Source organism: Monodon monoceros, unplaced genomic scaffold (assembly GCF_005190385.1).
Source record: "Monodon monoceros isolate NGI ecotype Baffin Bay Population unplaced genomic scaffold, NGI_Narwhal_1 Super_Scaffold_12, whole genome shotgun sequence".
Taxonomy (NCBI): Eukaryota; Metazoa; Chordata; class Mammalia; order Artiodactyla; family Monodontidae; genus Monodon; species Monodon monoceros.
The window spans coordinates 155,894,247-155,907,506 of NW_021703768.1; the positions used below are offsets into that span (position 1 = coordinate 155,894,247).

Genomic DNA, 13,260 nt, shown 5'->3' on the forward strand with positions numbered 1-13,260 from the left:
CAGGGGACACATCCCACCTGTTCACGGGGATCCCCATCGCCTCCCTCGATTCTTTTTTTTTTCTCCCTCGACTTTTTAAATTTTTTGCACTATGGCAAACTACACATAAGTTGGGAAATTTACACTCTGAGCGTAAAGTTAAGGTCTTAACTCAAACTAGGAAGGACAGCTGGCCCCCGCCCGGTCTCGCAGGCCCCGCCCCGTTTCCTAGCAACGTAGCCTCGCCCCTGGCCGCAGCGCGCGGCCCACCCGGGTTCTCACGTGGCGCCGCCCATTCAGCCTCCGTAGCGCGAGTCAGCCGGGTCCGCGCGTGCGTACATGCGTCCGCGCGCGTGCGCAGGTGGTGGCCGACTCACCGTGCGGCCCCCGCCCCCGCGACGCCGCCTGCGTGCGCGCGCCCGGCGGCTGTCCGGTTCTTATAGTGCCGCGGGCGGCGGTTGCGCGGGGACGGCGGGACGGTGGGACATGGCGGCTGTGCGGCTCGTGCTGGGGCTCGTGCTGCTGAGCGCTCAGGGCGGCTTCGGGGCAGGTAAGGACCTTGGGGTGGGGGCGCGAAGCCTGCTGGTGGTCTGGCCTGGCTGGGGGCGGCCCGCCCTCTGCTCCAGGGGAGACCCCAGCCCGGGCGAGAGGGAGGAGAGCCCGGCCGGTGGAGGGAGGCCCAGCCCGGGGGATGGTGGGGAGGGAGACTCCGAGCTGAAGCCGACCTGCGCAAGGCAGCTTAGGAGGGACTTTCCTGCTCGGAATGCTTGGGCGGGGGCCGCAGGGGAGCCCCCGGGCGCCCAGGCCCTGGCTGTCATCCGGGAGGTGGGCTCTTGTCCTCACGGGGGCGCGGGCACCCAGGCACGTGACGGCCCCTGAGCCGGGTCGGCTTTCCGGCCGGAGGGATTGTCCTTCTTCCCGGGATTTAGGTCCCGTGTCTCGCTCTGGCTCTGCACTTGTCCCTGGAGTCGCCCGAACACTTAAACCCTTGTGGGGAGGCATACACTCTTCTTCCTTCGTTTTTGTCTGATTTCGGGGCCCAGAAGAAGGTGGAGGCTGGTCCACCCTCCTGTTTTTACAGGGGTGGAAACAGAGGCCCCGGCCGGGAGGGGAGGTGTTCTAAGGTCACCGTGAGCCCCCCCGGCTCAGAGCAGGAACTGTGGGGGGACTGTTTTTACAGACTCTCAAACGGAGCTCCTCACGGGAGGGGCAGCCTGTTGGGTGGGCAGACGTGGTTTAGAGAATGCTCACAGCAAAATGGGTTAAGGCGTGCTTTTCTGGGAGAAAGCAGGGCAGCCTCTCTTTTGCCTGAAAGAGAGATTTTTTTTGCTGTATGGAGCACGACTTCCCGTTTGGTTCTGGGTTAACGATTTATAGTGACCAGCGTGTAGAGAACAAAGTGCAGACCTTGGGGGCAGGAGCAGGTGGGCTCTGAGGGGGGTGGCAGCTGCCCTAGGGCGTGGGAGGGGCTGCCCCTTAGAGAAGCTTCACCGGCTTACTGCTGACCTACTTTTAGATCTCAGTTCGCCTCTTTCTTTTGCCTCATAATCAAAACGGCCATTTATTGACCACCCTCTGGACAGGGCCCCTGGCAGGCGAGGTGAGTGCCTGGCAGCGTGAGCCCTTTAGACGCAGCCCTCGCCAGCCAGCCAGCGGGGAAGGATGGCCCCCGGTGTTCTGCTGGGGGCACAGCTCCGATCCATCACCCTTGTCTGTGGGGTTGCTCTTACACACTCACACCATGTGGGTGTGTGCAGTGGGCGGTCCTGGTTTATTTACGCTGAGTCTGAATCCCCCTGGGGCTGTATCTGTGCCTTGTCCTCCCTTTTTCACTTTCCACCTTTCCCGGGGACTCTGGGAAAGACCTGAAAGCCTGGGTCACGTGTCCTTTTTCTGCCTGGGGTGAGTGAGTTCGCCTTTCCTGGCCAGGTCAGCTCTCCAGAAACCTGCCTCGGGCAACTGCTGGAGCAGGTGTCTTCGTTGGGGGGGGTGGCCCATCGCCTGAGGCCCCAGGATGATCCTCCTCCTGGGAGAGCCCTGCTCTCCAGGCTGTGCAGGGCCCTGTGGTCCTGGCGGGGCTGGTGGGCAGGCATGGGCTTGCTAGCTGGTTCCGTCTCTGAGCCTCGGGTGAGGGGCCGGAGCCCCCGGCCCGCAGGATTAGAGGGGTGAGCAACCCCGGGGCTGGCCTCCCAGAGGTGGTCTCTCCTGGCCACCGCCTCGTCCCGAGAGCTCCCCCCAGGATGTGTACCCGAGGCCTGCCTGGCCCTGCGCCCTGCCCAGCCCGGCTGCCGAGTGGGCACAGACGAGGGGTGGCTGTTTTTAGATGAAGGTGACTTTACTTGAGAACATGGGTTGCAGTCACGTGGTCGGGAAGGAGGGTCAGGCACTCGGGTTCCCAGGGCTCTGGGAGGGCCTGCCTGTGCACGGCCGGGGCCCCTGTGAATTCTTGGGGTGCTGCCCCGGGCCTCCTGGGCACTGGGCGTGGCTGGGGGTTCTGGAGGGTGGGCTTTTCACCCTTTTTCCGTCACTGCCCCCTGAGGAGCATTTTGAGGCATTCTTTCTAATGGCCCTGTCCCAGTGACCTGTCAGTGTCACAGATGTTACGTCCCCTGTGGCAGCAGTCTCTGTGGTGGCCCTGGGGGCCACAACCCGGCACCCCACTTGGAGTGATCCGGCCTGTTGAGGATGGGTGACCGGCATGTGGCAGGTCACTGGGGCGGATGGGCTGGCTCCCTTGCTGCGTGTGTCCCTCTGGCCAGGACAGGGGTGTCGGCCTGCGGGGCCTCAGGCAGGGAGGGCTCTCCTGGACGAGGCTGGCCAGCCCGTTGGCCTCTGCAGACACCTGGGATGGGTGGAGTTGGGGCCCACCTCTGCCCCTCTCTGAGAGCTGAGGCACCCTGCCCTGCTGCCACCTGGAGGAGTCCTGCGGGCACTCCTCTCTCCTCCAGGAGGCAGGGTGGGGCCTGGGTAAGACCTGCCTGAGCACCCCTGTCTGAGGCTCTAGGGTGCAGAGGCAGGCCCTGTCTGGGCAAAGCGCTGCCTCTGGCCTCACTTTCTGCCCTGACTCACCTCCCAGCTCTGTACGGAGCTGCTGGTTCTGCAGTCTTGGGAAATCTTGACGGAGAAATGCGGGTTTCCAGAGGCCTTTGGTGAAAGTGACGCAGAGGTCCATCCTCACGCCCCTGTCTGCCTGTAACCGCCTGGCCTGAGGCTTGAGTGGCCAGTGGGCGGACGCGAAGGTCCGTCTGTCCCCGGGGCCTTGTGGCCAGCCAGGTGTGCTCTCCTACACGGCCAGTACGCACACATGTGCCGCATATGCCTCTACACCTACGTGTCCATGCACACGTGCGGGCACTGCCGCGGCTGTGCCCCCAGGAGCGGGGAGCACCTGGAGCTGCAGAGGGGCCTCCTTTGCTTCAGTCCCTGCTGGCCCGGACTTCTGAGACGTCCTGTCCCCTTTTAAAGGAAGAGCCAGCAGGTGGCCAGAGGCGGGGCGGTGAGGACTGGCGGCTCAGGAAGAGGCCCCGCCGGGGCCCTGCACGTGTTCTGTGCACGGGCTGGCCTTGGGTCCTGCCTCTTCCACCCGAAGGAGGCTGGCGTCCTCCGGACCCGAATGCAGCCGGGGCGCAGGGGCCTGCGTGTGGCCAGCCCACCCAGGACCTAACACACAGACCCAGGCGGGATCTCAGACGCCCAAGGAGATGTGCGCTCTGCCCGCAGTCGTTCCAGAAAGCTGCCCAGCTGTGAAGTCTGTCCTGGGATTTGAGCTTTACTTTTCTTAGCGGCTGAGGAGTCCGTGAGGACGGGGGAGCCCGGTTTGGATCATTGGGCGTCAGCCGGAGGGCTCCTGCCACCAGGTCCAGCCGGGGGTCGTGACCTGCGATCGTTCTGCTCGGCTTCACGTGCTTAGTCTGTGCTCACGCAGTTGTGCCGTCGGAAGTCACCGTGTGACCCCAGTGAGGGAGCGGGGGTCCGGGGTGGCGGCCTGCCCGGTGGGTGCTGGGGCCCCGCAGCCTGGCTGCGTCCCTACTGGCTGAACCGTTCCAGTGCAGTCCTGGATTCTGCTTTCACCTGATTTTATGCCAGAGGCCTCTGGGCCGGCGCCCTCTGTGCCCAAGTCCTGTGGGCGTGGCCTTCTCCAAGGGTCGCCTCGGGTGCGTGGGTGTGGGTGACGGTTCTGGAGAAACAGGCGCTTCCTGGTAGACACCACTGTGCCTTGGACGCAACTTTATAAAGTCCCCACTGTCCCCAAGGACAGCTGCCCCGGTATCCTGGGTGGTTTGACAGGAGTATCCCCAGGACACCTGCTCCCAGCCCTGGGATAGGGCTCTGGTGTGGACATTCCCTGAAGATCAGCACCTGGAGGTGCGGCCTGACCCCCAGCAAAGGGGTCCTCATTCTGGTCTGCCGTCCCGGCCCCCTCCCTGAACGCCCAGAGGTCGGGTCTCCTGCCCCTGGTCCCTGGAGAGGAGCCCTCCCCAGCTCAAGCCCAGTCTCCCAGCTCCAGAACTGTCAGCGTGCTTCTCACTGTCTGGTTCTAACTGGCTTCACGTTTTGGTTCCTCAAGAGAAGGTCGTAATGAATGGGGAGGCTTGCCTGGTTAGAAATTGAGAGGAAGGGCTGCTGGGAGTCGCCCCAGCGTCCCAGGCAGGAGGACGGCCTGTCATTTGTATGGAGGTTTGTGGCACATGCGGCCTTCTGAGAAGCAGGCACCTCCAGGACGGGGCCGCTGCAGCCCCCTGGCCCCCGTGGCCTGAGCACACCTGTCCCACCCACCCCGGTGGCCTTCCCTTGGTTGTGGGAGAGAGGGGGAACATGCAAGACTACCCAGAGCGGGGGTGGTGACCTGGGCGGTGATGGACTTCAACTTTCCGAAAAGGCCTTTCGGGGCTGCGGGGCTGGACCCAGCAGTCTCTGCCCTGGTCCTTGTTCTGGGGCCGGGGTGGGCGCTGCTGCTGTTCCCACGCCCAAGGCCCAGCCAGTTAGGACAATTCCTGCAGAATCCTGCCCCAGACCCCGAGGGCAGGGCCTTCCAGGAGCCCCATGCGGTTCTGCGCTCGGGGTGCCAGCCCTGGCTTCTCTCCGTCTGGGGAGCTGGGGTTGGGAGAAGTGGCGGGCTCCTTGGGTTCTCCCTGACGCTGTTCTCTTCTCTGCTCTGGCTGCCCAGGGAGCACGATCTGGACTTCCGTAGATGATGATGGCTCCAGAACCCACCTCACGTGCGCCTTGAATCACAGCGCCACCGAGATCGTGGGCCACCGCTGGGTGAAGGGGGGCAAGGTGCTGAAGGAGGACGCGCTGCCCGGCCTGAGGACGGAGTACGAGTGAGTGAGGCTGCCCCAGCAGCAAAAGGCGGGGCCTGCCTGGTCTCCAGGGGCCTCTGGTCAGCGAGTACGGAGGTTGTAGTCGGTGGGCTGGCTCTGGACAGAAGTTGGGAACGGGCTCAGACGGGGGTTTGGAGACAGCTGAGGCCCGGGATGCAGGGAGGGTCCAGTGGCTGCCAGACTCGACCACCTCCAAGACCCGTCCCTCCTTCCGGCGCGTTGGGGACCCCGGTCCCTGGCTCGCTGGGTTCTGAGCACCGCCGGGGCCACTGCGGAGCCTTGTCTGGGGGGAGGAGCGGCTCTGGAAGCCCAGGGCTCCTGGATGTGGGTGTGGGGTAAGCTGCCTGCCGCCCCTGCACCTCCTGGTCCCTCCTCCCCGGGGAGGCACCTTCCCGCCCCCGCCCGGCAGGGTTTGGACAGAAGCTTCTCGCCTCACACCCCGCTCACGGCCTCTGCCTGCAGCGTGGACTCGGACGACCGCTCGGGCCAGTACTCCTGCATCTTCCTTCCAGAACATGCGGGCCGCACCGACCTGGAAGTGAAGGGTGGGCTCCTGGGGGCCCCGGGCCTGAGGGGCTGGGGTGGAGGGGGGCAGGGCGGCTCCATCTCCGGCCCCGCTGCCCCAGGGTCAGGCTCCAGCCCGCCCTCCTCCCGGCAGGGCCCCCCAGCGTCAAGGCGGTGAAGAAGTCGGAGCACGCCACCGAGGAGGAGACTGTGGTGCTGGCCTGCAAGTCGGACTCCTTCCCGCCTGTCGCAGACTGGCAGTGGTCCAAGATGACCGACTCTGGGGACCAGGCCATCACTAACAACTCCCAGCACAAGTTCTTCGTGGTCTCCTCGGAGACCAGGACGGAGCTGCATATCCCAGACCTGGACCTGAGCTCAGACCCCGGCAAGTATGTGTGCAACGGCACCAGCTCAGAGGGCTCTGGCCAGGCGGTCATCACGCTGCGCGTGCGCAACCGCTTCGCCGCCCTCTGGCCCTTCCTGGGCATCGTGGCCGAGGTGCTTGTGCTGGTCACCATCATCTTCATCTACGAGAAGCGGCGGAAGCCGGACGAGGTCCTAGATGGTGAGTCGGCCCCACATGCCCTCTGCTCCCCTCCTGGTGGGGGGACCCCTGGGGCCGGGGCTGCTGTCCGGGAGTGTGGGCCTGAGGGTTAGCCCCCTTGGCCACCGTGTCCCGGGGCCTCCCTGGGGCACCCGCCCCCTTCCCTGGCTGGGGGTGTGTGTCAGCCCTTACGGCCTCACCTGCCCCTCTTTCCTCACTGGGCTGCCAGCAGGCGTCCTCTGCGGTCAGTGCTCCTCCATGGGCTTGGTCTCCGCCTGTGGAGACTGCTTTGGGCCCAGGGCTGCGGCACCAAGTGAACCCCTGGCCCTGTGTGATGGGGCCACTGGGGTGCCCGCCTGTGGGCGGGGCTGGGGGCCAGGCAGGGCCCCTAGGTGCCTCTCACACTGAGACCCTAGACAGCTCACGTGAGGGTGCGTGTCCTGGGGCGGGCTGGCCCCCACAGTGCAGTCGGGGAGGCTGAGGGCGGCGCCCCGCGGGATGGGGCCACCCCGTGCATGGCCTGGTGTGCAGACCGCCGCTGACCGCCCGTCCTCCTCTCTTGCATGTGGCTGTGCACCTGCACAGATGAGGATGCCGGCTCTGCTCCACTGTAAGTCCCTGCCTCGCTGGGGGGGGGGGGGGGGTCACTGGGCAGAGCTGGGAGGCGTGAGGGGCAGCTGTCTGGTCCTCCTGTCACCAGGAAGAGCAGCGGGCACCACGTGAACGACAAAGACAAGAACGTTCGCCAGAGGAACTCCAGCTGAGAGGTGAGGGGAGGAGGGCGGGGCGGCCGAGGGCGGGGCTCCTGCTCCTGAGGCTGGTCCAAGCGCCCCGCCCCTCTCCCCCCCACCCCCAGGACGAGTCTGTAGGCGCCCATCCCAGCGTTTGCACAACCCCGCGCCCTTTCCTCTTACGGAAACCCACCTGACAAAAGCAAACCATGTTGTGCGTTCAAATCACACGTTTTCTCACCTTTTTAAAGAAAAACTAAACTAGGGTTTTCTGTGTGTAGAATTCTGTCCCTTAGGGCTTTGCTTTTCTTTTTTAACCATCTCGTGAGCCCCCCAGGGGAGTCGTGAGGTTTGTGTGAGGCCCCTGCCACCCCCACCACCCGTCCCCTCGCGTCCCCTGGGCTGTTGGTCTCCTGGTCTGGGTGTGGAGGACAGACGGCCCTTGTTCTGAGGCTCCCGCCCCAGGTCCACCTCCTGAGACTGCTCCGCTGTGTGGGGCCGGAGCCAATTCCCTGCCCTTTGCAGAAGAAGGTCCAGGTGGAGCCGCGGTGCCAAGCATCCTGCCGTGAGAAGCCAGTGCTGTCGGGTCACTGCAGGTCTGAGCACGTGGACGCTCTGAGGGCGTCGCCCTCACCGCTGCCCGGTCCGCACACCCAGGAAGAGGGTGTCTGCTGCTCTTCTCAGAGCAGGAGCCGCTGTGATGGGCCTCTCTCCCCACCCCACCTTCCTACTCCCCAATAAAGTCTGACCCCTCATACTCTCCCGGCTCCTGTCTGCGCCGAGCCTGGGTCTCACCAAGAAAGCTCGTGGGGGGTTCAGCCGGTGAGGCGTAACGAGGTTAGGGTGCACGGGGGCTGGGTGACGGGTAAAGCCGGGAGTGGTGTACGGACCACTGCAACACAAGTGGTCCGGCTCTCCAGTTCTTCTAAGCCTGCTTCTGCCCTTCAAAGGGTATCTGGACAAAACCAGGGCATCCTTTCCGCGGACCCCCAGGTCGGGATGGGCGGCCATCAGCCACTGCCGCCAGGCACCCGGCTGTCCTGGTCAGAACGCTCCCGGGGCCTGAGGGGGCCTGAGGGGCAGGTGAGCAGCTGGGGCCTCGCTCTGGAGCTGGGAGTCTGTCCCGAGGCACATCTGGGGTGGGGGCGCGGCTGCCCCTCTTGGGACCCTAGCTGGGGGTGGGAGGCAGCCCAGAGAACCCCAGGAGCAGCTCTGCACCAGCCCCTGCGGGGAGAAGGGGGTTGCCTGCTTACCCAGCCTGCATCCCAGTTGCTGGGCCAAATGGGGGAGCGTAGGTGGGGTTGAAGCGGGGTGGGGGTGGAGCAGGAAGTCCTAGGAGGTGGGGCGGAGCCCTGGGACTGGTAAGTACCACCTAGGCCTCCCACTGGGCACACCTGGGGAAACAGTGCCAGAGGGGAAAGGGCTTGTCCAGGGTGACCCTTTTCCCACACCCAGGGGCTGTGGTCACCCCATGTCCCCCTGTGGAGCCCTGCAAGACCTGCAGGTCTGGGTGAGGGTCTCAAGCCACCTGCTGGTCGGGGGAGGCAGGGGTCTCAGAGTGTTGGGCCAGCTCTTCCTAAATCTCCAGAGAAGCCAGAAATCTGGGCTCACGTGTGAAGTCTGCATTTTTCAATGTTGGCAAAAACAAATCCCAACATACCAAAGCCTCAAAAATTGACAGACTTCAGACTTGGCCCACTGGCCACCGGCTCGAGGCCCAGTGGGTTCTGAGGGGAGACGGAGAGGGCCTCTTCCCTGCAAATCCCACAGCCCCGGGACAGGGTGCCCCCTGTCTGCTGACCAGGTGTGTCACAAGAGTCACCCGCAGGTCTGGTTTTCCTGAGCGCCCACGGGGAGAGTAGGGGTTCCTTTACGGGGACCTTGCACCGCACAACCTGGAGGAGGTGCCTCCCAGTTCACAGGAACTGAGGCCGCCGGTCACGGAAGCCCTGGGGCTGGGGCTGGGGCTGGGGCTAGGGGCTGCGGCTGGCCAGCCATTCCCTCCAGCCACCACCAGAGGGCACCACGTGCACACCCCTGAGGGCACTGGGGCCCAGGAAGTCAGGGGAGCCCCTGTCTACAGAGGTCTTGGGATACCCTGCCTGTCCTTCGTGCCCCCTAGCTGGACACGCTGGGCCCTCGGTCCTGGGCACCCATCTAAACTTCTCTGGTCCAAAGGATATACATCCCTGCTTGTTCACTGGGCCACGTGGTTGTCACTGACAGTGTATGTGGGTCCGGGGGTTCTGCCAGCACAGAAGAAGGTGACAACGAGGCTGGTTCCTCTCCGGGGACGCTGCTGAGGCTGGGGCCTGATGTTGGAGGGCACGTGAGGGTGTCCCCTGCTCGGGGTCTGTGTGTGTCCCCACCTGCACCCCAGCTGGGGCTCCGCCCACCTTCCTGCTGCACCCCTGGCGCCCACACACTTGGGGCTCGGGAACAACTGCTGGTTTCTTTGTCTAGACAGAAAATGCGGGATTGTCCGCAGGCAGCGCCTTGGGGGACAGGAGGGGGTGGCATGTGGTGTGGAGAGGGGACCAGGCCCCCAGCGAGGGACGCTGCTCACATGTGCTTTTAGGAGAAGCCCGACCAGCAAACAGGGCCGCTGGGCAGACGGCTCTGCATGTTTCCCTCCCTGAGCATTTGATGAGCACTGGCAAGTCTTCGGCCCCCTGTGCCCCTGGGGGCTGTTCTTGGATGCAGCCGCTGGAGCTGCCTCAGTTTCCCCAGGGGCGGGACAGGAAGTCACCGGATCCAGTGATATCATCTTTGGCAAACGCCTGGAGGCTCAGGACCCGGGGTCTGTCTCGGGGTCCCAGTTGCTGAGGCAGAGGGGCAGGGCTGGGCGTGCCTTCCTTCTGGGGCACAGGCTGCCCACCCCTTCCCTGGGCCCACCGCCCTCCAGACTGGGAGCCCTTCGAGGATGGGGATGGGGCCTGCGCTGGAGGCATGGGGGGGGGGGGCGCCTCCCAAGCCCCAGCCTCGTTCCTCCCCCACTCTGGGGCCCTGACGAAGAGCATCTCTGTTGTACACCGGGGGCACCCCAAGGTCCCATGGTGGCTGGCAGCAAGAGACGAATTTAGGGGTCTCGCCTGGCAGCAGGGGGCAGAGGTGAGGAGGAATGGGCCAGAGGTGTGGGGGTCCCAGGGGGAGTGAGGTCCACAGGGAAAGGAAATCCCAGGTCCGCCGAGGACCCCACCCTCATCGCACAGATGCCAGGGAACTCAGGCCTGGGTGAGGGGCTCCCTATGTAAGGTCACTCTCCAGTCGGGGCTGGACACCGGGGTGCTGCCTGGTACAATGGCGCTCGTGCGGGCAGCCCAGACTGGGAGATGTCATCCCCCTTCCGAAGTCAGCGGCACATGTGGGCACTCGGGCCCGCCACACAAGGCTGAGGGGACAGTCAGTATCGCTCGAGTCTGGCAGCGGTGAGTTTTCCAGGCAGCCCTCGGAGCTTAAGCTCTGAGACCCCTCCCTGGCCCGGGGCCTGCCAAGACCCTGGCCTGGCTTTGTCTCCCTGGTCTCTTAACTATTTTGCCCTCAGAGGGCCTCCAAACTGTGGGCTCCAGGGCTTTGGACCTGGACCCGCCCCAGCTGAGCAGCAAACATGGGCCATGTGTTGAGGGCGCTGAGAGGCTGGGGAGGGGAGCTGCGGGCGGGACAGCAGGGCAAAGCCTCGGGCCCAGGCCAGCCGGGCCTGCTGGAAGCCCCTGTGCCCAGAGCCCAGCGCTGGGGAGGAAGAGGTGGGGCAAACTGGGTGGGGAGGGACTGGGGCTCCCTTCCATGGGAAGTGGGAGTCCAGCAGCTTTGGGTAACAGACCATTCACTGTGAACTGACTTGGGGTTTTATTCCTGTTTGCCCAGGCTTGTCCTCGGCCCACCCCACCCCCACCACCTCTGGGTCTTCATCTCCTACACCCCCCACCCGCCAGGTCCTCAGTATCCCTTCTCCTCACACCAACCAGGCACCGTCCTGCCTGAGGACCTTTGCACAGGCCACGACACCTGCCGGCCGCTCTGGGCTCCATCCTCCCCTCAGGTCCTGGCTCTGACACCACCCACTCTGCGAGGCTTCAGACATCCCCCCAACACCTCATCCCCTGTCCTGGCTCAGGCTGAGCTCACCCCCTTCTAACGGACACTACAATGTCTGCTAAACATCACATGTGCTGTGTTGACTGTCACCCCACCAGGGTGGGGGCGGCCTGAGAGGTTCACTTCTGAATCCCAGCCCCCATCAGGTACCTCATAAGTATTTAGTGAATGAATGAATGGATGCTAAGAATGCTCTGGCCCAGGGCAAGTGGTGAGACGGGGTGGGAGGGACAGAGGCTGGTGGCAGCCTGGCCCAGGGTGGAGCCCGTGTGTTGGGGAGGAGTCTTCAGGAGAGGGGCTGGGACCCTCTCCTCCTCTGTGACTTGAAGGTCCAGGCCAGGTCCCTGGGGGAGGGATGCCATTCTGCCTCTCCAGGCCGGGTGGGTCCTTGGGCTGGGCTGCGGGTCCACCTCCTCCCTGCTCTCAGCCGAGAGCCTTGGGGCTCTGGCGGCCTGCCTGGACTGACATCTTCCCAGGGCGAGCGTGAAAGATCCCCCTTCAGCTGGAACACACAGCTGCCTGGGCGGGCCACAGCCTGGCACTGCCGACTCTGCTGCTTGCCCAGCCTCTCTCTCTCTCTCTCTCTCTCTCGCAGACTCAGGGCAGACGGCGGCCCAGCCTGTCCACCCATCTGGCTGTGAGTCTGGCAGGGTCTGACTGAAGACACAGCAGAGGTGGCCGCTAGAAGGCCCCCCAGGGCTCAGGACAGCCTGCAGGGGGACAGGAGATGGCCCGGCTCAGCCCACCCATTGTTCAGATGGGCCCATCCCTCAATGCCCTTGAGTCCCACCTACTGTGCACAGGGACATGTCACATCTCCACCCTCATGGTCCTGACCTCCAGGTGGGTGAAGTCACCCAATATGACGCCAGGCCTGAAAGCGCTAAGAAGGCCAGAGGGTCCCTGGAGGCCAGCGGTGGTCTTCCATCCCTCTCCCTGTTTTTCCAGGCCTTTCCTTATCTCTGCTCCCCATCTCTCCTTTGTGCAGGATGCTCTGGTTGAGCTGGGGTGGGGAGTGGAGGCTGGGAAGAATCCTGGGCCTGTGGCCTATGTCACCTGACGCCAGGAATCACTCCCCAGCCTGGCTCTAGCCCCAGAAGCAGAGCCTCGAGTGTTTTTCCAGATCTGGGGGCCTATGGGGCGGGGGCTGGCTGGAGCCTGAGCCCAAGGGGCAGAGAAATGGGGTAGCCCAACGGGGCTCACATGTGGGCATCCGGTGGGAAGGGGTGGCAGACCCTGGGTCCCCCTGTGACCCTGGGCACTTCCCCACGTTGAAGCCCACCAGCCTTTTGGGAGAGCCCCCCCCGCCCCCCACTGTACTTTAGGGCCTTGTTTGAAGGTGGGGATCCTCAGAACCCTTGGGTGGCTCTTCCTATTGGCCCAATTCGGCCTCAGTTTCCTCATATGCAGGAGGTGGGGGAGAGGGGGCCACGGTGGGACCTGGAGACTCCTGGCCTGACCCCACTTTGCCGCTCCCCACACAACACGTCTTTGTCCGGGGTCTCAAGTGACAAAGCAAGGGCTCGTGTGGCCTTTTATTATGGAAATTCTCAAACCTATAGAAAGGATGGAGGCTAGTATGGGGGCGGCTCCACTTCTCCGAGCCCCAGCGTCAGTGGTTACCGCCCCGCTGTGTCCTCTGGACAGAGGCGAACTGAAGCGCCAGGAGAAGGCCCCTCGTCAAGGTCGCGCGCGGCGGCGATGACCTTGGGCGCGTCCCTCTTTTTCGCGGGCCTCAGTTTCCCCTTCTGGGACTAGGCTTGATCGGATCTCCGAGGCCTCGAGCCGCGTGACCTTGGGCCGTCCCAGAGCCAGCGGCCTCAGTTTCCCGGGCGCGGGACCCGTGCGGGGCGCGCCGGGAGTGTGCGCGGGCAGAGGAGGGGCTCCCGCCCCCTCCCCTCCCCCGCGGCCCCGGCTCCGCCCCTCGCGGCTCCGCCCCGCCCTACCCCCGCCTCCCCCCTCCCTCGGGCTCGGGCCGGCGGCGGCGGCGGCGGCTCCGCTCCGCACTGCCCGGCGCCGCCTCGCCATGGACGCGCGCGGGGGCGGCGGGCGGCCAGGGGAAAGCCCGGGCGCGACCCCC

At 64.8% G+C, this 13,260-nt stretch overlaps 1 protein-coding gene across 2 annotated transcripts; it reads left to right on the top strand.

Annotated features, from left to right (window-relative positions):
• The first annotated feature begins 363 nt into the window (after positions 1–363).
• BSG (basigin (Ok blood group)) lies at positions 364–7,840 on the top strand. 2 transcript variants are annotated; one of them, XM_029216649.1, is made up of 7 exons: positions 364–529; positions 5,147–5,303; positions 5,766–5,848; positions 5,962–6,375; positions 6,940–6,964; positions 7,055–7,121; positions 7,551–7,840. In XM_029216649.1, exons 1-6 carry the CDS (start codon positions 466–468, stop codon positions 7,116–7,118), a joined length of 807 nt encoding a protein of 268 aa, XP_029072482.1. In that variant the 5' UTR covers positions 364–465; the 3' UTR covers positions 7,119–7,121; positions 7,551–7,840. The 2 variants fall into 2 exon arrangements, with proteins under 2 accessions (XP_029072482.1, XP_029072481.1); XM_029216648.1 differs by having other exon boundaries at positions 7,611–7,840.
• The last annotated feature ends 5,420 nt before the right edge of the window (positions 7,841–13,260 follow it).